At 38.5% G+C, this 25017-nt stretch overlaps 2 protein-coding genes across 2 annotated transcripts in view; both read left to right on the top strand.

The window, feature by feature from the left end:
• Nucleotides 1-10972, top strand: part of HBS1L (HBS1 like translational GTPase) — a 59234-nt gene extending 48262 nt beyond the window's left edge. Inside the window, exons 11-18 of the mRNA XM_021540654.3 lie at nt 117-234; nt 419-487; nt 3722-3826; nt 5813-5903; nt 7494-7602; nt 8212-8312; nt 9211-9355; nt 10306-10972. Coding sequence (XP_021396329.2) covers nt 117-234; nt 419-487; nt 3722-3826; nt 5813-5903; nt 7494-7602; nt 8212-8312; nt 9211-9355; nt 10306-10317 — 750 coding nt within the window. The 3' untranslated portion in view covers nt 10318-10972. The remainder of the gene's footprint in view (nt 1-116; nt 235-418; nt 488-3721; nt 3827-5812; nt 5904-7493; nt 7603-8211; nt 8313-9210; nt 9356-10305) is intronic.
• Nucleotides 10973-12556: 1584 nt separating this feature from the next.
• ALDH8A1 (aldehyde dehydrogenase 8 family member A1) lies at nt 12557-24617 on the top strand. Its single transcript, XM_021540656.3, has 7 exons — nt 12557-13506; nt 17551-17698; nt 18102-18257; nt 19976-20125; nt 20763-21019; nt 21804-21965; nt 23392-24617. The coding sequence occupies exons 1-7, from the start codon at nt 13369-13371 to the stop codon at nt 23842-23844; spliced, it is 1464 nt and encodes a 487-aa protein (XP_021396331.1). The 5' UTR covers nt 12557-13368; the 3' UTR covers nt 23845-24617.
• The last annotated feature ends 400 nt before the right edge of the window (nt 24618-25017 follow it).

Genomic DNA, 25017 nt, shown 5'->3' on the forward strand with positions numbered 1-25017 from the left:
TGTGACAGCTATTCTTTTAAAGCTGAGATGCATAACATTGAAAAAATGCACCTCTCGCTTCTCTAGGAGAGTCTGCTGTTCATGTATGCTTCACATCTGTTTGTTTTCTTTATTAGGAATCAGATGTGGCTTATATCCCAACAAGTGGCCTTGGTGGTGAAAATCTAGTCACAAGGGGTCAATCAAGTGATCTCATACAATGGTATAAAGGAAAGTGTTTGTTGGAGCAAATTGGTAAGTGCAATTTTCCTCATTTAAAATAATACCTCTTATTCCTGTGTGAGTTAAAACATATATGTTAGGGAAAACATGAGACAAAATCAATGGAATGCAATATAATTAATTTCTCTAATGGAGAAGTTGCTGAAAGAGTTATTGCATACAGACATTCTAAAAGATCTTACCAATTTATTTGCAGATTCTTTCAAGCCACCACAGAGATCAGTGGATAAACCATTTAGACTGTGTGTTGCTGATGTTTTTAAAGGTTGGTTGCTTTTATAGTGTTTTTACCAATCATTTCACTGATAGTTAACACAAGTATTAAAAAATGCTGTCAAAATAAGACTTAAAGTTGGAGCTCATGTGTAGTCCTAGACCAGAATATGAGGTTTTCAAGTTCTATTCCTTGCCAAATTTTAAATAGTAGTGCTGAAGGTGAAATACTCTGGAAAGAAATTGAAGAAGCTAATCTTCATGACCAGTTATTTGTCTGTGTAATGAGTTCATGGTTCTGTGGGACAGAATGTGGGACTTTCCCAAACTGGTTCTGCTGGACTAAATCAATATTTCTCAAACTTTTTATGAGTGTGGCTTTGGGCTGTTTTGCTTTCCAGTCATAGATTTTAAATAAGTTTGTCTTGTTCCTTTTCTGTTCATTGTTGTAGTTGTGAATAATGATACGTTCCTTAATTTTTGCATAAAAATTTGGGCAGATGAGGTGGAAGAAAATAGTGGTGGTGGTGAGACTGTTACAACCAGCCAAGGATTTCAGGCAGTGAGCTATTCCCTAACATTAGTAAAGATAGGACAGCAAGAACTATAAGTAGTTCTTACTTTGATTGTCTGGTGAAAATAGAGGGCATTGGGCCTATAAGATTTTCATGGTAAACTTGATATTTTTTTTTCCATTTAGTCATTTTCAATTGCAGGTAAGTTAGAAGAAATAAGGCTTCTAGACTCAGCCCATTTGAAACATTCTGTAGGTTCCTTGAGAAATGTTGCAAATTAAATGACAGCATGATTTGAACTGTTGGAAATATTTGTAATCAAATATGATTATTGAAATTCATATTTTGAGGAATTTGGCTTTCTATTTATAAGATGTTTATAGATGAAGTACAAAAAATTCAGATTGAAATACTGATTATAAGTAATATAAACCTGGAAATACCAGGGTGTGCAATTTTTATGTGGGCCTTTGAGAAAACACTAGATATTGTGCATGCCCTTAGTTAGCTGATTTAACTGAAGCCATAATGCTAAATATTGAAGAGTTGCATGGGAAATTACTCTAGTGGTAATGGTAGTGGTATAGTTTTGTCATCTATGCCATTTCTGTGTTTATTTTTTCCTCTTTATTTTCCTGACCTGTGGGAAAGTGTGTTAGGATTATTGATTGAGATCTTTCAAAATAATATATCACAGCTTTTCAGCTGCAATAATAATTTTTTGGGTTGAGCAAAGTTTCATAAAATGGGCAGTTTTGACTACATCTATTTTGCTAAAGTATGCAAAAAAATAATGACTTTGGAAGGGACTCAATTTACATATAGAGGGTTTATCACTAAATGCGTCCTTTTAGATGTTTTTTTCTGACTATTTTTTCTTACGTTATGATCTCAAAACTTAATCAACTTTGGTGCCACCAGAGGAAGTAGCTGCAGATACAAGTACATGAAGCAACAGTTGTTCTCATCTCTGTTGCAGTACCTGTGCATGCTCAGGAGGAGCTGTCCATAGAAGTGTGTAAAAAGTGAGAGTGCTGAGTGTACTCCTATACAGTTTGGAAAACCCCTTTCTCTATTAAGGATGCTTACATATATGATTCACCTGCCTCAGCCAGCTTTTAGCTGTTATCCTCCACATATCCTCCTAATATTCATTCTCTCCAGGCTAACTATACTATCTCTTGATCTGAGAAGTCCTGTAAATCCCTTTGCTGCTGCATCAGTCCCCGCTTACCATATTATATAATTCTGTCTAGGTTATGACTGTTCTGACCCTAAAATGCCTTGTCCACCAACCAGATCTTGAATACAAACATGTCCTGGCAGAACCCAATACCTTGATGCACAGAAATTGGGCCATTTTTTTATGCCCTGATTCTGTCCCCCACTGTCCATTTTGCGCTTGAACTGATTTCAGGGGGAACTGAAGAAACTTGACACTTCAGGAAGCAATCAGCATAGGAGCTGGTGAAGCTTCAAAGACCACATTGGTTTACCAAGACAAACCTGGTGATGATGTGAACAAAAGATAAATGGTTCTTGATTTTGCTTGGGAGTGGTTGAGAATGTGAAATCAGCTTATATTTTTGGTTGCCACAAGTACTTGCAATACCAGCTTCAGATTGTTTTGTGTACTGTATTGAGGTAGTGTCTGTAACATGACTTGGGTATTCTTTTTCTAGCCAGTACCAGCTTTGACAATTTTCTGTTTGACATTTGATGTCATCTATTAATTGTCTGTGTTTCATCTCATTTGCTGGAATGAATAGAGGAAAATTAGCATGCAGGCATACTGGTAATATTTTTCCAGATAGAAAGATTAATTTCACAGAAGCATTCATCAGTATCTGTGGTGAATGCAAAGAGCAAGTTGGTTGTAAGAGACCTCAAAATTTGAGATCAACTTGTTCTTTTAAATTCAGTTTTTAATTAGAGTCTCAAAATACTAAGATGCTTGCTTATATTGCTGAATTCTGATGTTCAGCAAAAGATTATTTTTTGCTTGTATGGATACTGAAAATGTCATTGTAGAATCAGTTCAGGGAGTTGTTTTTAAACACCTGCAAACATGTGCTAAGAAGATGGAGCATTTGTTAAAGTGTATGTGCTTAAATGTCCATGTGTAGCATCTGTTGAAAGTAGCTGGCATATAGTTCAAATGATGAACAGACTGTTAGGATATTGAAGATTAAAACTTTGCAGATCTTTTATTCAGAAATACTTAAATGAGACAGTTATAACAGTTTCTCATATTTATTACTATATTAAATAGTACAGAATAATTCTTTGATTTTTCCAGGAGTAAAAGTAATATACAGAGTGTGTAGGATTCTGACTCAGTTAAACAGTAAATGGCATAGGAATTTGCACCTGTATGCATGAGAATTATTATGAGAGGTCTGTCATATTCCTTTTATCTGTAATCATAGTGAGAAAGTGATGAATTAAATAATATTGCTAGAAATTAAGGGGTTTAGTCTAATACTTAAAAAAGTAAAAAATACTTCTTTATGTTCCTACATTTGTTTAAAGAAGAATATTTCTTCCTTAGTTCTGAAAAACAAAAGATCTAGACGTTTTGAATTTAATGTTTCATTTTCATTATGATGCACAGCTGGCTAACTTGCAAGTATTGAACATTCTGCTGAGAAGGGAGAAAAATCTTCATAATATTAAAAAACTTGTCCATGCATTGGTGAAGGGCTAACTTCTGATGGGAAATACTGACTGTATTATGAAGTCTTTTAAAATTGTTGCTGTGTTTATTGCAGACCAAGGTTCAGGATTTTGTGTGACTGGTAAAATAGAAGCAGGCTATATTCAGGTTGGAGAGCGACTTCTGGCAATGCCTCCAAATGAAACTTGCACTGCAAAAGGTACAGTCTTCAGCAGCATGTTTGCTTTCAGGTCAATACTGGGCTAGAAACAGTTACTGAAATGGTAACAGACTGTCAAACTGATACTAACTGTCAAACATAAATTGTGAAAGCATAAAACGAATTTCTTTAGATGTGACTGTGTCTGTATAAATATGTCTGTGAAGAGTATGTGAAATCTTTCATGTTTTTTTTTACTGTATCACATAATCCAAATGTTATAGCCTTGTGGCTTTTGACATTGCTTTATAAAGAGCCTGTAAAAGCATTTGAGTTCCAGCAATGTCTATAAAGATATTCAGTACAGGAATCATTAGTATTCAGCTTTACTGTGGAGTGTTTCTGCTGTTAGGAGGTGTGATGATGTTGAACAACCTTTAGAAATTAATCTTATTAACTGGTTGTGAAAAAGCTTGAGAATAAAGTCATCGCTCCTGTTTGATGTTGTAAGATTTGTCACTGATCCTTTCATAGTATCAAACTTTCAGGATATAGGTCTTTTGAACAATTAGAAAATAGAAGAAAATTTGATTTAAATTTCAATATGTTTGATTTCTGGAAAGAAATAGCTAGACTTTAAGTGCTGAGCTGTTTCCTAATTAAGCTTGCTGTCTTTGTACTCCAGTGTTGGTTTTGCTTCATATGCAAATAGAAAGATAAAATTATGATTTTCCTACATTGGCCAGTGGATAAAAAATTGAGTCCTTGAGATATGAGTAGGTTTTTGTATCTAAGTGTTTAGCCTGAATACAGCAATGTGTTGGTTTGGTTATTTGCTCTGTTCCAAACCCAGCTTGTTCAATGCTAATTTGGGAAGCTCTTCAGTTACACAGTTCTATGCACATCCACATGCACAGGAATGTTACAATAATGTGGATGAATTTGGGTAGCAGACCACTGTAGGCACTCCTCTGTGTGGGGAGTGGAGGAAGTACCATGGAAACAGATGTATTTTTTCTGAGTATCTCCTGCAGCACGATTATATGGGGTTTTTTTTTTGTACTGCCTCTCCTATGACTGAAATGCAAATGAAGGTTGGGCATGTAAGTTCATTAAGCATTTACTATTTATATTCAGTGTAAAGAAGTCATAATTTAATTTAGCATACAGTATTTACTTAAGGCAGTGTGCACATTAGGATTCAGTTTGTTCATTTCAAGAGGCTGAATTTCTTTCATTCTGTGATAATGACAGATACATCACTGCTTAAAAAATGTTACTTAACATGATTATAGTTGAATCATGCTTTCTGGCATGTTTTTGGCAAGTGGTTTTGGGAGCAAATTTGCAAGTCAAAAGGTACAATCTGCAGCAAAATAGAACTAGATCCTATAAAAATATGCCATATTTCTAAAAAAACAGGTTTTTTCTTTCTCTCTTGGTGTCCACCAGAAATCTCAGGATGTTCAATCAGAGCTAACTAGCCTTGCCCTCATCCATCAGGCAGGTTGTCTTTTAAAGAAATTAAAATACATTAAAATCAGAATTAAATTGCCTGTAAAGGTGCTTTCTAATAGACATGATGTTGCAAACAGAAGGCTTCAGTTACGCTTTTTTATGAAAGAGTCAGCAAACCCACTCAAGGTAAATGAAAGTTGACACAGTACCATTAAAGTATATGAAAGATGCGGTCTAGGGTGTGCGTGTGCCTCAAAGGATGGGTGGGGCAGATACGGAGATATTAGTACTACAGCATTTTCAGGATTGCGTCATCTGTGCTGGTGACAAGGGCCAGGTCCCCTCCTCTGGCTCGAATAAGGCCATGTTATGGTGCAGGGTGCGGTGAGAGAGAATAGTGAATCCTTACCAAGGGGAAAGAAATGCTTCCTCAGTCTTCTCAGTTAAAAAGCTTTTACTCTCAACCCATTCATACTGAAAATTGATGAGTAATGGTTGATGAAGCACAAATGGCCCAAACAGAGCTGTTTGTTTGTAGCTCAGAACCTAGGTACTTCACTGTGAGGTTCTGTTCTTACTCATTTCCAGGAATCACACTGCATGATGAACCAGTTGATTGGGCTGCAGCAGGAGATCACGTTAGTCTCACTTTGACCGGCATGGATATCATCAAAATCAAGTGAGCAAAACTGGGTTTCAGTCTAAGTAACGGTTTGTTTTTAATGAAAAGCTGTATAACTATTATACTGGGCTACATTACAGCGGTTTACTTGAAGAATGATGTGGCTACCAGGATATTTAAAACCAAAGTGATGCCTATCACCTGGCTTGCATGTACAAACGTTGGAAACATCTGCTGCATGTGCAACGGCAGCCTCAGAAGAATACTGTCAGTTTCCATCCTTTGCCCTAGTGCTGACACCAGTAACCTTCCAAGCCCTTTTCTTTTAGACTACCCCTTGGACATTTTAATTGCCAAATAAATTAAACCCATGTTGCTAAATAAAACAGAAAATTGTTAAAGAACTTCTCAAGTTATCAATTATTCTAACAGGACACATGCAAACAACTGTCATTTTGTACCAAGTTAATCTGTACAAGTGGAATTGATGGAACCTGTTTATTCAACACATTTAGCTACTTGTAAGATTTATTTTCTTAGACATTTTACTAAGGGGTGGTCTTAATAGTGAGGTGAAGCGAATCTCTTTATGTCTTTCCCAGTCTGTAGGACTCATTATAAGCATTAGCCTCAAGCTTTTAAGTAGTTTTAAAGCCAGATAATTGGATCCACAATTTGTTCACCTTTTTTACATTTCAGTTGGACTTTAGACAGCAAACTTTCAAGCTACTCTTTGAAAATCTCCTTGCATTGATAGTTTTTCAAATCTATGCTCTGATTTAAGGGAAAAGTACAGGTATTCTCTGTTGCCATTTCATAGTGGGGTGGGAGTCTCAATGGTGAAAGGTTGAGGGAAGTCTTGTTCTAGTTGATGAATGAAGTCTTGAGTTAATATGTTACCTTGCTGTCATTCGTCTTTTGGAGATAGGTTAGGGTTGTCAAAAAAAGTTGTGAATTTTCAAGTCCTCTTGATACTGGTGAAATCTGATGTATATGTTTCATCATGCTGTTTTTTTCTCTTCTGTAATGTTTACCTGTGTGGAATTAATTTTCCTTTCATTTCAGATGGCTAAAATTAGCCCCTGTGAAAAAGCTATGTCTAGTCTACTTTAGCAACTTGTAACAAGCAGCAGCTTTCTTGTGACTCCAAGTAGAATTTTTTGGAAATGAGTGTTGCTGAAATCTCAGGTTTTGAATGCTGATCATGATGTCCGCTTATTATCCAGAAAATAGTCGAGCCACCGGCAGCAGTACTGCAATTTTGGGCACCCTGCAGTATTTTCTGCTGTTGAACGGAAACCCTGAATCTCTGAATGAAAGTCTAATTCTTAAAAATATCTACGCACAGGAAACAATGACATTTTCAGAAACTGATTAGCAATGGACGTAATTGTTCACTGAACTAGACAGAGCCCTTCATGCATACACACAAAACAAGGTAGACATTGTCTAGGAATGCATTTTATTACAGGCTTCAATACAGTGTTCCTGGATATCCACGCACCTACACCCCTGCACCACCCTTCTTATGTTAGTGTTGCTTTTCCTTTGCTTGTCTTAATCACTGCCCTGGAAAGGGATAATTATTTAACACTTCTATGTTAAGAGATATCTGTTAGATTTTTTGTTTTTTGTTCTCTCTTCTAGTGTGGGCTGTGTATTTTGTGATCCCAAGGAACCTATAAAAGTTTGTACTCGGTTCAGAGCTCGGGTTCTCATCTTCAATATTGAGGTTCCAATCACTAAAGGATTTCCTGTAAGTCTCTGTGAAAAGTGTGTTCATGGTAGGTTGCTCAGGGCTTTTCCTTTCTATGTTTGACCTCCTGAATACAAGATGCAGTCAGAATCCAGAAGTGGTTCTGTCTGTCCAGAGGAAACAGATTCTTCTGTAATTTGAAGAGGATGGAAGGAGCTACTGTGCCAGTTTATGTATATTCTTACTGGCTTTTAATTCATAGCTGAGCCATTTCAGAGAATGTGAGTTCCACCACAGCTAGGCTTTAGAAGCTTGCATCTTGTGGAAATATGGTGATGCACTTAGGTGTAAAATACCTTTTAAGATACTTTTTAAAATAAATAAAATACCAGTTCATGCTACAGAACTGCACTGAGGTGGCAAAGGCATAACATTAAAGGATGAAAAATATATTTATGATAAAAATAAAATATGGCCTTTGTGTCATATCAGTTGTGATCGCAAAGTTCAGGAATGTGGATGTGAGGCACATACTCCTGTGAGAGAAATTTTATAGGTATTTGTTTTTAAAAAAATCAGTCTTAAAGCAAGCTGCTGTTTTCAACTATTAATATCTAGGATTGCTGATTTTATTATATGATGTTTAATAACTGCAAAAAATATTTTCAGGTGCTTTTACACTATCAAACAGTAAGTGAACCTGCTACTATTACAAGACTGTTGAGTGTCCTGCACAAAAGTACTGGTGAAGTGACAAAGAAAAAACCTAAGTAAGTGTTATGAATAGTTAATAATTACTCAAGAAATGGGTTGATGTATATCAGACAGGTTCTACTATGAATCAATTGTATGTTATAAGAATATGCTTTTATTGTTTTAGTTGGTTTCATGTTTGGATTTCAATGTGCTTTGCAAACTGAAAAATCTCCTGCCCCTTGATAACTGCAGAGCACCTGAGAAGTGTAGTGATTTAGGCCTAAGGTCACTTGCATAATTGGGAATGAATCCTAGGTCAGCAGTGCTTAACTTAAAGGATTTTTTTTCTCCCTCTCTTTTTTATTTGTTTTTGAAACAGTAATTCTTTTTTTACTGTTAAAGCATGGGATCCTTATATAATTCTGGAGATGGTTAACTGCCTAGAACACACTTGGCTAGACAATGTGTCATTGCAAAAGAAATTTAGAGAATCTTCCCATACAACTATAGGAACAGCCCTCTAGTTATTTAAAAAAATATTTTTAAATTAATATAGAAATGCTATTTGAGACATACAGCATTTTCAGAATAATCCTTTTCCAGAAAATTCATGGCTGAAACTGCTGGAGACTTCTACAAAGTAATGAATGGGCTCTTTAGTTGTGGGTTGAAACAAGACTTGATTTCCACTTGACATGACAAAACAGGTGTTAATGAGATAATTAGCTTCAAAACAATTTGTTAAATGCTGTGTTGTGCCAAGTAGTTTTTGAAGAAAACTTAGATGCCTTATTAAAATGTATACTCCAAGCAAATCAGTTTTCAGTATCAAGACTTGGGTTATACTTGAAATCAAGTTTGATAATTGTACTCTGGGCTTTCTAAAATGATTTTTCCTGTTTGTTCATTGTTTTTTTCTTCATTTATCTGTGCATACACTTCTAATAGAGTTTTCTGCTTTTCTACCTGCAGGTTCTTGGCTAAAGGCCAGAATGCTCTAATAGAACTACAAACTCAAAGACCTGTTGCTCTAGAGTTGTACAAAGATTTTAAAGAACTGGGGAGGTTTATGTTACGCTACAGTGGTTCCACTATTGCTGCAGGAGTTGTTACAGAGGTATGGCATTTTTGTAATAGACTCTTTGTACTGCAGAGGAATGATGTTATGGTTAAGACCTGTATTACACCCTCTAGCCCAAAGAGTGAATTTTTTTCTGCTAAAAAAGAGACAGTGCTGCAGGAAGATGTGAGGAAAACTTGTCATAATTCTGTTTAATTTATTAGGAGTAAAAATTACTGTGTTTAGAATTTCCCCTCTTTCCCCTTGAGTTGAAATACATCAGTCTTTTGAAATCTGCCTGCATGAATATACTGGAAGCAGTTTCTAAATAAGAAGTGTTGGCCATTTTAACTGTGTCTAGATTGGGTCCAACATCTTTTTCTGTTGTCATTAAAGGCAGGTGTACATTTGATTCTTACTGATGCCAAAAAACATTTTCTTATTCTGTGCGAGAGGAAGCAAAGACTGTGGGGCTAAACATAAATGTTCTATCTTCTACTAGAAGCAAAAAATGTGAATGTCGCTCTATCTGTCCCTTTAAAAAATCTTGTGCATTAACCAAGTTCTGGTACTGAGAATTTAAGCCTGAGTCATTTAATGTCAAAACTTAGAATTTGGGCATGAACTTTTCTGGTTTCTCCTTGTATGCATAAGGAATGATGTGCTAGGTCAGTCAGAGGCCTTATGGATGTATAATGCTCCTAAAAATCTGTCTGGTCTTAAATAAGATCCAGAGATGGGATGGATTTAACCCATTTTTCACTAAATTTGAGATGAGCGGGATTCTATTTAGATCTGCAATATTTAGAGCTAGATTAATGTTTGTAGAATTGAGACTAAATAACCTCTTTGAGATGTTATTTGGAATTTGATATTTTAGTAATTGTCTTCTTGTTCTGAGAATTTAAGTGGAAAAGGAATTATTTTTTCCACAACTATAAAATACTGAAAAACATTGAGATCATTTTACACTCAGTACTTAATTTTCCATTTGCTTATATTTTTAGATTAAAGAATGACAGTGGTGACAGAATTTCCACCGTCCAAGCAAAACTCAATCAGATATCCAAACTTCTGTATAAGAATCTAGTTATTTCAGTTGAAGGAACAAGTGCAATTAACTGGGGAGAAGATAGTGGTGACAAAACTCAAATTGTTTGAGACATCTGGGGATCCCTTCATCAGGCTCTCCTGCTGCAGAACAAGATGCCAACTGACAAGGAACTGCAGGTGTTGCACTTCTTGATCTCAAGAATCTCATGAGTTTCTCCATGTGGAACTTAGCCCTTAGAGAAGTTGATCGAAAAACATTAGAAAACTGAATTAGAGAAAAAGATGATGAATTATCATGAAACAAGCTCCTTACTTCCAAACATAAATTGTTTACATGTTTTCTTTGATTGCTTTTTTGCTGCACATCAATTCAGTAAAATAACTTTATTGGTCTAAAATATTTTTAGGTTTGTGTTGAATGCATATTCAGGGAAAAAAACCCAACTATTTACCTTGTTTTCAAGAGAATGGCATGTAGTATTATCATGGGATTGTTTTCCGTGTCCCAAAATTTATTTAAGGAAAAAGAAATTTTCTTTTGCTGTGTAGTGGAAGCTGTGCCAACTTTGGCTAATTTTATTTTTTAAACAGTAAGAATAATAAAATTAATTTGTCTGAGCATTTTTCTCTCCCTCATCTTTTGTTATTTAAATACTCCTAAATCATGTTAAATCATTCTTCACTTACCATAACTGAGAAGTTTCAGAGTAAACTTATGACTTAAAATGCGAAACTGGCATCCAACTGGGCTTTCTGAAGAAATAATTTCAGTTTTTCACATGTTATTCAGTGCAGCCACTGCACATACACATCTCTTTCATCCATACTTAGGGCTCTTTTGAACAAAGGCTGACAGTTTAATCTTGTGGTGTCTGCTAAAGCCAAATTGTGCTGACTTATGCCTGTAAGTCCTTCCCGCTTTTCAGTAACGGGGCAGATGAAACCTCCCAGCTGAAAGGAGGGTCCTTCTGCCACCTCCAGCTCAGGACAGACACACTTTACTACAACTTGGAAGTTATGTTGGTAGGAATTTTGAGAGGACCTCAGGTATTTCAGGACCTGAATGCATAATGGAGACAATTCACCTTTGCCCCGAGTTAGTAGTTGGAGGCAGGAACTGAAGCGCTTGCTCCAGAGCATCGGTCTAGGGGGATTAACTGAAGTAAAACTGTGTCCAGAGTAGTGAACACCACAAAAATGCTATAGTTCTTATTTAGTTCACAGTCCTTTATGGCCTGTACCTACTCTTCCCACGTGATTTTTTTTGGTAGATAACTTTTTTTGAGTTTAGGTACTTTAGCCTCAATTCAGCAGCTACCTGCACTTGACCACATAGTTGAATTGTACTGTTGACAGCATGGGTATTTGTAGAAGTATCAGCAATGCTTTATGTGGAAATGACTTCTGTAAAAGCTTATGAAACTGAAATACCTGCAAACTGTTACTGACAAGTTTATTAATTACCACTATTTATTATGTCTTTTTATAGACCAAAAATTGCATTTAAATATTTACCAGTTTCAACATGCCACTGTGAAGGTTTAGGTGCCCTTGTTGGATTCCAGAGGTTTATACTGCCAAGCTCCTGCATTGAACCGGTTCCACTTGAGCTTGCCTTTCAAACTTTGAAAATGTTTAGGTCGCCCTTAAGTCAGGGGGCAGTTACAGTCTTCAGTTCTAAGACTTGCATAAATTCCTTACTGTTTATGGACAAAGGCAAAGCTCTGATAACTCTTCTCACACATGTTTGGATTAAATTTTGAGGCTCACTTTTCTATGATGCCTGAAAAGCTACTGCATGCTTTCCTAGTTTGCAGCTTGGGAGAAGCAGAGGTATTACATAATCCAGTTGCAACGTGACTGCACTGCCTTTCAACACAGATTTGAACTCTGCCCAGAGGTGCCACTTGGTTGAAGCATAAATGATCTGTTGTTGTGCAATAGAAGTGTGTCACCTTTCTTCAATCAAAATATGATTACATGTTGATCCATGTGAAACTTGGTGGCTTGCCAGTTGTCTAGGATGCAAAATCTTCCTAAACTTCTGACTGAGATATTCACAATCTCCTGGTGAGAACATACTGCTCTCTGGGTGTAGTTTTTTGAATATCTCTGGAGAGCAAAGAGGTGGCACACAATCTTAAAGCAAGTTGATAATCCTCAGCATTGTCTTGGAGAAAATATCTTTTACACAGCTCTTACCGGGCAGTTTTGGGTCTTGGGAAGTTAATGGAAAAATTAATTATATGTAACAGGCTTCTCTATAGTAAAGTGGCTTCTGCTGGAATATCTATGGAAGGGAAAGCATGATAGTCAGTGTCTTGCTTTCTTTGGGAGAAAAAACTTGATGAATTTCTGACAGCATATAAGAGTGTATCAGGTAGGATTGTGCTTCTCAGCTGTTTGAATTGAGGGGTCATGAAGCTGTTGTTTCATGTTTGGTGATATTAGTGGAAAAGAGTTTCTTATTACTTAAAATCTTTTGGTTCTTAGGTGCACTGGTTTTGGGATACAAGGAAAAGTATTGATGGAACAGTGAACATGAGCTGCAGACATGCTGGTCTTAAGTGTCTTTTGTCTGCTGACACTTAGAAGCAGGTTCCTGGCCAGATGTTTGAGTGATGAATTATTTTGTTCAGTTGTTGCAAAATATCTTCAAACTGTAACTTCAAAAACTGATACAGGTAGAAAATGCCTCAAACCATTCATTTTCTCTCTTTTTTTCAGTACTTCATTTCTTACAGACAGAGAAAAGCCGGCTTCCAGTAACTGTGCTGTTTTTCCCTCTTTGGTTCAACTCCTAGAAAAGAACTTATGTGTCACAGTAATACTAATTTTTTCCCCTTTGCTCTTTCCTGCTGTTGTTGCCAGGATTTGTTCCCACTTGTAAACAAGTGGTGCAGGGAAGATGGAGATGGGGAGGAGTTTGGACTCACTGTGCAAATACCTACAGACATATTAATCTAAATTGATGCCTCGTTGAAAAAAAAAATCACAGGTGAAGTAAGCAGCCAACAATGGCTCATTCAAAGGCTCTCTTAGTGCTGGAAAACTTCATAGGTGGCACATTTGTTCCTTGTTCCTCCTACATAGACTCCTATAATCCATCCACTGGAGATGTCTATTGCAGGGTTCCAGACAGTGGCAAGGGAGAGGTGAGTACTATCCACATGTACAGAAAAGTGAAAAATGTTAAATTCATGTAACAATAACCTTTTGAGTGAGAGACGGTGGAGGTGAGAGAACAGAAAAATGATGACTCCAATGCTTAAACAAGTAAATTCTTGATTATATTGTAGTATGGTGTAATGCACTGCTGTGGCAGCAAATGCTGCAATTTTTGTCACATTTTGCTATTAGAAAGTTATGGTCTGGATTCTAAGCTGGTGTGAATCAATAAAGCTTCAGTAATTTGTGTGGATCTCCTTTAGCTCACATGGTGGGAGATGCCTTGTGAGTAAGTTCACAATAACACCCAGACAGGCTGTAAATATAAACAACCTGTGAGAACAGTGTTTATTGATATCTTCTGTAAATAAATTTAGAGGCACCATATGCAACTGTGTTCTCCCTTAGTGTCTTGAAGATTTGCAGTTTTAATTTAAAAGGGTTTTTGGCTTGATGTCTCTTCTCTGAAGATGGTAAAAATCTTTCAGACCTCTGTGGTTTTGATATTAGCAGTTGGATATTCAGTAGCTGTGATGAGTGTGTTTCCTTATAACATACCTTGTCCTCTGCATCCATAGGGTTTCCTGGTCTTGAGCTCTCTACTGGGCTGAATGTTTCCTGGAACATTGTAGGTGTGGATAGGCAATGATGTTCATCAGGGGAGCTGCAGTTTCATTGATGCTGCTTTATAGGGGACCTACAAGTCTGTGTCCAAAATATTGTTTCAAACTTACTGAAGAGGAAAGTGACTGGACAGGCTTGGATAGCACACAGGGCTTGGAAAATATTGTCAAATAGCAGACAGCATTTTGAAAATGTTTTTTAAAACAGACTACTACAGTGTGTAGCTGTTCCCTTTGCTTGCATTTCAGCCTTATTGACAGCTTCTCTCAGCAGAAAACTTTGCACTCTAATTTCACCTGGGTAAATATTTGTTAGATGCTGATGACCAAGGGTTAAAGAATAACAGGCTGGGTTTGTTGGAATACATCTGTGTAAGTTCATTCCAATCCTAATTATGCCTGAAAAGTTTGCTCTTTGATGTGCAGGTGTAAATCTTCTTGTCTGTTCATTTGCAAAATCATTAAAACCAGAAAGATCTGAGAATGCCAGAGGCTGCTGGCCACTCTAGAGATATAGTTCAAGCATCCTAAGAGCAAGGCTTTTCTCTTTTAGCTATCTCAGTCAGGCTTTTCTCTTTTAGCTTTCTCTTTCTCTCTTTCTCAGCAATGGGAGCCCAGTTTAAAGACGTATAAATTTGGTGAGTGCTTTAGTCCTGCCTTCAGACAACTGTGCAAGAGGGTTGTGCTCTGCAGAGCTGGCATGTGCTGGTGACTGATGGAATATGCTGAAGAAAATGCAATCTCATACTATTTGAGGTTATCTAGAGATACCAAATAAACATGTAGACCAGAGTTCAGCGAAGGACTCAGGGTGCTGGTTTCTAGCAAGGCTCAGTGTTCAGTTGCATATTATCTTGGTAAATTTTATTGGGAACTTAGATGAAACAAGGGGAGACAGTGAGTTTGTTGCTGACTCCAGAGTTTAACACCAGGTCAGCTGTTGTGGCCATTTTAGCAACTTTCTGCCAAAAACACTGAGGAGTTTTGTTCCTAGGGGTTAGTTTGTTTCCCAGCTAATACCTTAAATTCTACATAGCAATACCACAGCAAGACAAGCAAGTGCCCTGCATATCCAAAAGACAGGCTGATGAGGACTAATTAGTCCTGGTAAATATCTACTTTAAAAACACTTCTCTTTAAAGAACCTGGCTACTGCACATCCCCTGCAAAAGCAAACATCTTGTCCTGAGGGCAGTTCGGCATGGGGTATTTTGATAGGAGCCTTCTATGGTGGGTCTGGATTGTGTGTTGTTTCTGTATGTCTGTCTCATGCAGAAGAGGAAAGCAGAAGGAAGTGTTTCAGACACAGGAGTTCATAGTTCAATTCTTATGTGTGCTTTCTTTGTGGCTTTACTTTTTTTGCTGGTTTTTGCTAGTCAAACTAAGTAACTGTTTAACCTGTGTATGCTTAGTTCTTCTCTACAAATCTCTCTCCTTTTTTCCCCTTACTTTTTATTTGATGAATCTACTGCCACCTAATTCCTTCCTTTACTGGTTTTCTCTTCTGCTGTTTGTGAAAAAGCAGTATTTTTGTCCTTCTTCTAAACCCACTGAAGGGTCAAAAATGCAGACAGTATTGACTGTCTCCTCTCCTGGCAGCAGCTGGTGGAAAAGGCCACAGAAGAAAGGACAGATGAGCAGCAGCAGCAGCACAAGATGGGAGGGTGGAAGAACCATTAGGTGAAGGTGGTATGGTTTCACAGAAGGTGAACATTTTTAGGGTAGCATGGTATCTGCATTGGACTCACTCAGGAAGCTGCAGTTCCCCTTTCCCAGGCCTAGTTTGGTCCTGCTTCAGGTGCTCAGTGGCTGACAGCCTGCTGCCATCGGCACATGAGCAGGAGGTTGTTGAACTACAGTCGAAAGAGAAGAGTCTAGGTTTCTGAGCTTGGCCAGTGATCCATGTGACTCTCTGCACATTGGTTCATTTCCCACCTTGCCCCCTTAGTGCTGGTCTGGCTTTCAAACTCTGGGTGTTATTTTTACAGGGCCCATAAATTCTGATGTGTGTGGGAGGGGGAAGAAGGGGTAGATAGATTTTATTTTTTTGCTTACTTGAACTTTTGTGCCCTCATTAGTAAGAAAGTCTTTGGTGTATCTGTAAGTTATTTTGTGATGTTTTTTATAAGACCTGTCACAATCTGAAGGAACAAATTTTTTAACTCAGTTTTGTGGAATTGGTGGAAAGGAGCCTTCAGTGGGAACTAGCAATATAGCAACATTCAGAGAGGTCATAATAGTCTGATCAATATTACATCAGCATCCTCCTAGTTAATGATTTTGGGAGATTTCCAAAACTGAAGAAATTGTACGAGCAAAATTTTAGGAACTCAGCTAAGGCAGGTTTGACTAAACCATCACTTTGATACATACATTAGACATTGGGAGTATGGCATAAGCATTACATAGGAAGCAAAAGTTGGGGAATGGGGCAGTTAATTAAAATATGGAAGGATATTGATGACCATCTTTAGTTTGTGTGAGACTGGTAAACATGAAAAAGGAATTGCTTATAAATCAACAGATGAACGATATAGGCAACTTCATTTAAGAGTCCAGAGGAAATGACTGATGGGACAGAAAGCCGCCTGCTGAATTCAATCCTTTGAAGATAGGTCTGCTTCAGAAAAGTGCTGGTAATCTGCCAATGTTCAGAAATGTCAGGCTGAAGGACTGTACAGCAGTCATGTACATCTCAAGCAAAATCCTGACAGGAGTGGTGTGTCTCTGTATGAACACTTACAATAATTCTTACCTGTAGGCTTTATTAGGTGTCTAGTAAGAGAACTCACTAAACCCCAGAGTTGAAAAAGGACCTTTTTTTTTTTCTGTGAGGGCATTAATGACTTTCTAACTGTAATCAGGTAAGATAAAATTTTCCTCTGAGTGTCCATTCCCTAAATACATTCTTAGTCCTTGCCTGATCCAAATGGTGGAAATCAAGAGCTAGCAGAGGATCCAGCCCCTTAACTTTCATTACTGCCTGCTGTGGCTGAGGTCTTATGTTGCAAGGGTTATGCATGTTTAGACTGAAGCTGCATTTGCTCTGGGGAGATTCTTGCTCTTTCCTCTATGAGAAAAAAAGATACTTTTTGTTTTGGCCAGTGGCACCTGCTGGTTCCAGTTGACCATTCCAGCATTTCTTTCAGACCTGGAGGGTGGCCCACAAGTTGCTGTAATTTGGAGAAAAACAAGAATTCCAGATATTTTCTAGATATTCTGATTCAGTAATACTTATTGAATTATGAGGTAGTGTCTTGATAACAATGGAGAAGTTCTAAGGAATTGTCATCTCCCCAGCAATGTGGTTTGGATTATTAGTCTCTGAAATATGAATTTATCTGCTTATTGTTTAATATTTTTTTAATCCTTTCATTAGCATTCACCATCCTTATTTTGCTTTTTTAGGTGGAAGCTGCTGTCAAAGCTGCCAAAGATGCCTTCCCAATTTGGTCCTCAAAAAGTCCATTGGAAAGATCTCAGATCCTGAACAAATTGGCAGACCTGATTGAACATGACCTGGAAGCATTCGCACAAGCAGAGTCAAAGGATCAGGGTAAGAACTGGAACTGTTGATCTCAAATAAGTGTGCCTTGCTGAATATTAAAATGGAGGATTTGGATGAATTTTTTTTTTTTTTTTTTTTTTTTTTTTTTTTTTTATGGCATGAACTGTTGCAGCAGATTGGAGTAGATATGGATGAACCTTGAGGAGGTTTTGAATTTGGGATTCCTGGGCGAGTCTTGCTTTTCAGAATTGCTGACTTTGACTTCAGTTGTCAGATATTTGGAATTACTAGAGGGGAGCTGTTATCATTGACTACGTTTGTACTGTGCTGGTGATTACTTGGGCACAGGACAAAAGACATTTCCCAAAAGACACAAAAATCAACTTTCAGAGCAGACTATAGAGCAGTGTTTCTCTCCATGATGACAGCAACGTGTTTGTTTTTGTTTCAGGAAAAACTATTACATTTGCCAGAACGGTGGACATCCCTCGGGCCGTGTACAACTTCCGATTCTTCGCCTCTTCCATCCTGCATCACGTCACAGAGTGCACCGAAATGCCAGCCATGGGCTGTGTGCACTACACCTCGAGGGCACCTGTGGGAGTTGGTATGATGATCCTCACATGCTGAAAAGCTTGGCAGAATGTCTGCCTCCGTAGGGGCTCAGCAAAGATTTTTTTGAAAGCATTTATTATCTCAGAGTCATTTGCTAAACATGGGCTTGTCTGCTAATGCATCGGCAACTCCATGTAAAATCAGTTATGTAACTTCATGGTAAAAAAAAAGAAAAAAGACTAAAAAGCTTAATCTCTTGCTCTCACCTTCACAATCTCTCTTGTATTTTGTCTCTGTGTGTCTGTGGGTGAGCATTACAGCTGTGGATCAGTGCGATGGGCAGAGCACTGAGCTCCTGCTTCAGTGGGGAGAGTGGGATCCCCCTCTCCTTTGGGAAAGCAGTAGTAGTCTGTGACCCGAGTCCACGTGGATGAAGAAACCACTCTAGCTGGGGAACTGCTGAACTCGGCCACTAGATGCTGCTGCTGCTTCAGAAAACAAAGTGGTTGTCCTGAGCTGACAAGTAACCGTGTTGTAACGATTTCATTATTAGGTTATGTTATACATACAGTACAAATAACATATAACATTAAATATGAGAGTTCTCCACATTTACACTTGAATTACGTTTAACATAAAATTGGCTATCTTAGAGGACCCATTAAAACTTCTCTTGAGCAGTGAAGAACATGACTTTTTCTGGTAAAAGTATTCTCATAAGGAAAAGTCCTTCACTGAATCTGCTCCATCAAACAGAAAGAAATCATGTGGCTTTTGTAAGGAGTCACACATGACAATTACAGATTATTTTCATAATTTTCTATTAATATATAAAGTGAAAATATTCCTAAAGGCAATTACTGGAAATAATTCTGATTATTCAGCAATTCATAGGAACAACAGTTTATATAGAGATAAATTCTAACACTCATAAGTTAGACTAAAATTTATCTGGAAAATGTGTATTATATGTTATACAGAGTTTGTTTAATATTAAAACTGAAAAATAAGAACTAGCTTTAAAGAGCAGGAGGAAGCAGGAATATGATCTGAGCTGGCACATTCAGCCTGGAGAAGAGAAAGCTCTTGGGAGACCTGCAAGAAAGCTTAAAAGAGAGGGACTTTTTACAAGGACATGTTGTGATAAGACAAGAGGTAATGGCTTCAAAGTGAACAAGGGTAGATTTAGATTAGATGTTAGGAAGAAATTCTTTATTGTGAGGGTGATGAGGCACTGGTACAGGTTGCCTGAAGAAATGGACAATGCCCCACCCCTGGCAGTGTTCAAGACCAGGTTGGATGGGGCTTTGAGCAACCTGTTCTAGTGAAATGTGTCCCTGGGGCTTTGGAACCAGATGATCTTTAAGGACTCTCTCAACCCAAACCATTCTATAATTACTTTCACTTGCTCTTTGTTAACATAAAGTATTACCGCAGACAAAACTGTTGTAAATTATTGTTATGGCTAACCTTGCATTAATGTTCCTGCAAAACACGAAAAACTTCCTGAGAATATAAGATTCTGTCCTGAAGAAGCAGCAAAACTTATTCAGAGAGTTCAGCTGATCTCTTTTAGGATCATTTGCACAGGTCTTTTAAGAAGTTATCTCGCTGTGAGGAATGCTGCAAATTTATTGTACATTTGTCTGGAAATAAAAGCCATGGCCGAATTCCCTTCATAGATCTGAACTGGTGTATAACTGCTTGAGGTCAGAGAAATGAGTTTTGTATCCCAGCAGACTGACCTGTCTTTGTGGTTTTATTTTGTAGCTGGTTTAATCAGTCCTTGGAATTTGCCATTGTATTTGTTGACTTGGAAAATAGCTCCTGCCATTGCATGTGGAAATACTGTGGTTGCCAAGCCAAGTGAGATGACATCTGTTACAGCCTGGATGATGTGCAAACTCTTGGAGAAAGCAGGTAAGTACTGTAGCATGCTAAGGAACAGGAATAGAGTGGAAATGTTTGTCTGTGCACCAGTTTTTTTTTAGTTTCCAAAATCAGGAGGTGCTCAAAGGCTTTGGGAAAGACTGCTGTAGCTGAATGTTGCACTGGAGAACAAAAGGCTTTCTCTGTCCTCATGCTATCCTGTCTTCCCCAGTCCAGCTGTTGCTTATTTTTTTCCACTATCTTCTGATGAAAAGTTTTGTGCCTCCTGCACTCCATTTATGGATGTCCTAAGTCTGTGGTGCAAGCAAAGGAGCCATGAGAGAATAAAGGAGTGAGAATCAGCTCTTGGTAACTGTGTCACGGCTGTATTTGGTGCACTGTTAATTAAAACTGGGAGAACAATTGCTTATTCCCTGAATGACTGTACACTGCATCTCTGATGATGCACGTCAGACAAGCTTGATTCGTGGAAGTGGTTTTATCATTTAACCCATGTCACATAGAGCTGTCTAACAGAATGGATTTCAGCTACTACTGAAGTTAAGGGTTAGTATAGTTCACCCATGAGCTGCTGGTAACTTTCTAACTTCAGGGACAAAACAAAGTGTAGTGACACCCTTGGAGCGACAGGAGGGTACAATGACCGCGTGCCTTTTTTTCCCATCAGGGGTGCCTGCTGGGGTGGTGAATATCGTGTTTGGCACAGGCCCCAAGGCAGGAGAGGCCCTGGTGTGCCACCCTGACGTGCCTCTCATCTCCTTCACGGGCAGCACGCTGACGGCCCAGCGGATCGCAGAGAAGAGCGCTCCACACTGCAAGCGGCTCTCGCTGGAGCTGGGAGGCAAAAACCCCGCCATCATCTTCAGTGATGCTGACTTGAGCCAGTGCATCCCCACCACCGTGAGGTCCAGCTTTGCCAACCAGGTGCCTCCTGCTCCTATAACACATAAACCCCGTTGGCAGCAGGATGGGACCGTGTCTGAGGGCTTGTGTGGGTGCTGCGCCTACCTTTGGGTCTGAATCTCAAATTGTCAAGGTCTATTTCAAGATTGTGTTTGAGAAAGTCCTAAGTAGAAAAATATGAAAAAGGTTTCATTATTCCACAAGGAGGAAAACAAAGTAATAAAATGCTCGTCTTCGTACTCTCCATCAGAAGATAACAAGGTGTTATTGCTCCTCTCAAAGTACATTCGTTTCTTATCTCTCAGGGAAGCAGCTGCTTTAAGTCCCACTGTGTAAGTAAGTGGGAAGCTTGTTCATTTGTTAGAACTAAATTAGGGGACTTCCCACAAAATTTTACCAACATTATTCTTCCCTCACCATCACCCTCAGGAGAGAGCACCAAAGCCAGGAAATTGTATCTGGGCAAGTGTTAGAAAAATAGCTTAGTATCAGAAAATGAAGAGAGAGATCATTCAGAGTTACAAATCATGCTTCCTATAAAATATGTTGGAGAAGTAAACATGTAATTGATAAAATTAAATTTACTTATGGCAGTGATTGCATGATACTGATAGTGTTTTGCCTTTTCCTTCTCTCGTTTTTTATCTGGAAAAAATCCCACGTTGCAGTGCTGGTTAACGTAGTTTGCGCTCCTGAGGATGCGGGGAAACAAGTAATTGGGTTGTAATTCCTAATACATGTCAATAGTGCAATGTTATATGAGCCAATATAGTTGATATCTTGTTTGTTTCTTTCTTTTTGATAGGGTGAGATCTGTCTCTGCACCTCCAGGATCTTTGTTCAGAGGGAAATATACAGTGAGTTTTTGAAGAGGTTTGTGGCAGAGGCCAAGAAGTGGAAGACTGGGAATCCCTCAGATCCTACAATCGATGTGGGAGCACTAATAAGTAAAGAGCATCTACAAAAGGTGATGTTATATGGAGTTTATGTGACTTCATCTCATGTTTTAGAGTGCTACAAAAGGGAGTTTCAGGACTATGCAGGAAAGAATCTTGTCATCTCCAAGATTAGCTCTGAGGGATGATAACTCAAAGCCATTATAAGGTATCTTTTTAATGAAGTTTCTTTTGCCTGTGGCTTGGGATCATGTGATTGCTCTGAAAAAAAGTCAAACTCCATGGGGAAAATAATTTAAAATAGCAAAAGAATATTTCCTCCTGTTTGAATGTGATAATTCTAATGGTTGAATTTATACTCACAAATAGTCCTGAATTTATACTCACAAATGTTGTTCAACAACATTTTCTTCAATTTTAATGATGCACTTGCTAAGATCACTAATTGGCCTAATAAGTTGAACTAGTTGACAAGTTAAAAGTTTTATTTTTATATCACTCTGGCAAATTTTGGCTTGTAGAAAACACTTTCCTAGAACTGCTTGCAGTAATTTGCAATGTGTGGAGAGCAGCTGAGATGGTGCACAGTTAGACACAGTCTGCTTTAGTGGCTTATATGAAATGAAAGTTGTGGTGTCAGAGTTCAGGGAGAGCAGATGCATATATCCCAGAAATCTCTGACGCAAGTAGCAGACCCAAAAACCACAGAGTGAGAGAAAGCCAGACCTTTGATATGCTTTCCTGATGCCTCTCCAAGTTCTGTTGCTCTGAAGTAGAGTGGTAGAAACACCCACTTCCTGAGGTCCTTAGTCTGTAGCACCACAGAGAGCTTCCAAGTTTTACCTGCCAAGGTGCCTAAAAGAAGAAAAAGCTAAGGAAGTCCTGTGGTATCTCTGTGGTCTTTCTGTAAGGAGAGAAGCCAGGCAACTGCAGAACAGCAGAAGCAGATCAACAGTACATCCAATGTGTTCAAGGTAGCAAGCATATGGTAGCAGCAGCCACGGAAACATCTTTAATCATTTATTGATGAGATTTTCTGTAGCATTCATAGCTTCATCATCCTAGTGGCATGTAACCATTTAAAAAGCCTTGCCTGTGAGGCAGGAAAATACTGCTGATTCCTTGGAGTAAATGAGTGAAACCATGGTGTGGGATACATGGCAGACTACCTAGGCTCCTGAGAGAAGGGAGGGAGGCTCTGGAACCACTTATATTTTCACCAATGGTCCTACCTTTTTGACAATACTTAGTGGGAAGGGCCAGCAGTGTTGTCTGCTAGGCTAGAAAACGTTAGAAAAGAGAAAACAATTACTTTTTTCAGCAAGAAATACACAGCTTGGCATACAAAGAAGCATAACAATGAAACTTAGGGAATGCTGCCCTCTATTGTAAAAGGGCAGCATGTTCCAGCTGGAGTTGTTCAGAGGCTCCTGCTGATATGTAAACACTTGGGATTTGGTGTCCTTTAGCAGTGATGTTTTTCTGCTGCTTCCCCAGGTAAGGAACTACGTGAAGAAAGCCCAGGCTGAAGGAGCCAGAGTCCTCTGTGGAGAGGGAGTGGATCCTTTAGCCCTCCCACCTGGCAACCAGAAAGGCTATTTCATGTTGCCCACAGTTATTGCTGAAGTCAAGGATGAATCTTGTTGCATGCAAGAAGAGATCTTTGGTCCTGTGACATGTGTGGTAGCATTTGATACAGAAGAAGAGGTGATCAGAAGAGCCAATGGTGTGAAATATGGCTTGGCAGCCACGGTGTGGTCCAGCGACGTGGGACGTGTTCACAGGGTGGCACACAGGCTTCAGTCTGGATTGGTGTGGACCAACTGCTGGCTTGTGAGAGACCTGAACTTGCCATTTGGTGGGATGAAAGCCTCAGGCATAGGCAGGGAGGGAGCAAAGGATTCATATGAGTTCTTCACCGAGGTCAAAACCATCACAATAAAGCACTGACATATGTCAACTGAAGTATTTTAGAGTGCAATAAATGACAGCAATTTGAGTTACCAAAATGGCTCCTTAGAATACAGGCTGCTATTGTGGCCATTCCTTTCTTGAACTTTGGTCAAGTAATATTAATGACAGCTGAAAATGATCATCCCAAATGCTAATGTTTAAGTCAGTTTTTCATGTTGGATGAGAAAGTCAATGTAGACCTTGATATTTTTGACATTCCTGCCTTAAAAATCTGTCCCTTTAAGGCAGATTGGAGAAGGAGTAATATATGACAGTAACTCTTGTTTGTAAATTACCTTGAGGGACAAAGTAGAAAGGATGTGGTGAGACTGATATTGTAAAGGGGAATCAGCTCATTTTCACTCTAAACAGTGGGGTCCCATCCACCCATATTGCACTTCACTGATAATCAAGGATTGATATTACACTGAAAGCCTGAGGAACTATCTTCAACCTACTAAGTGGTTTTAAACTGTGGGGTCATTACATTCTCTTGATATTCATGATGACAATAAATGTTTTAATTATAACCTTCTTTATGGTAGGGAGCTGAATCATCCTAATACTTGTTCTCTGACTATTTTGAAATGAAAGCCTTTTGCCACTTCAAGACCTCAATGATGGTGGTTTTGACATCCCTGAACAAAAATATTGGCTGCATCACAAATAACATCACTCTTCACTAATAGAACCCAGAATTTACTCCTGAGAGAATGAACTGTTGGAAATATTTGTCACCAAAATATAAAACCACTTCCAACTCTTCCTCACTTGTTTGCAGAGATTTTTTAAATCAGGTATATCACAAACTTGTTTGCTTTCAACAAAAAGAGAAACAGAGTTGGATACACCTCACATCTCTGGATGCCACCTGGTTGCAGAGCAGACCTAGCAGCCAGGTTGGAACTCTGGGAATTTGATAGATTTGGTACAAGAAACCGAAGTTGAAGGCATGTTAGGGAAATATGTAAAAATGATAGGCTTAGTGAATTGATGCATTCTGAGGAAGCATTTTATTTTAAAAATGCCTAGGTCTATTCATGACCATGTGGTGGCAGCAGAACACCTGCTTTGGTGTTTTTAATCCCCAGTCACTCAGCTGGGAGGGGAATAAACAGCTATATCAGCGTGTGTTTCATTCTGCCAATTTCTTTTCTATTTACACATCCT

This window comes from Lonchura striata, chromosome 3 (genome assembly GCF_046129695.1).
Source record: "Lonchura striata isolate bLonStr1 chromosome 3, bLonStr1.mat, whole genome shotgun sequence".
Lineage (NCBI taxonomy): Eukaryota > Metazoa > Chordata > Aves > Passeriformes > Estrildidae > Lonchura > Lonchura striata.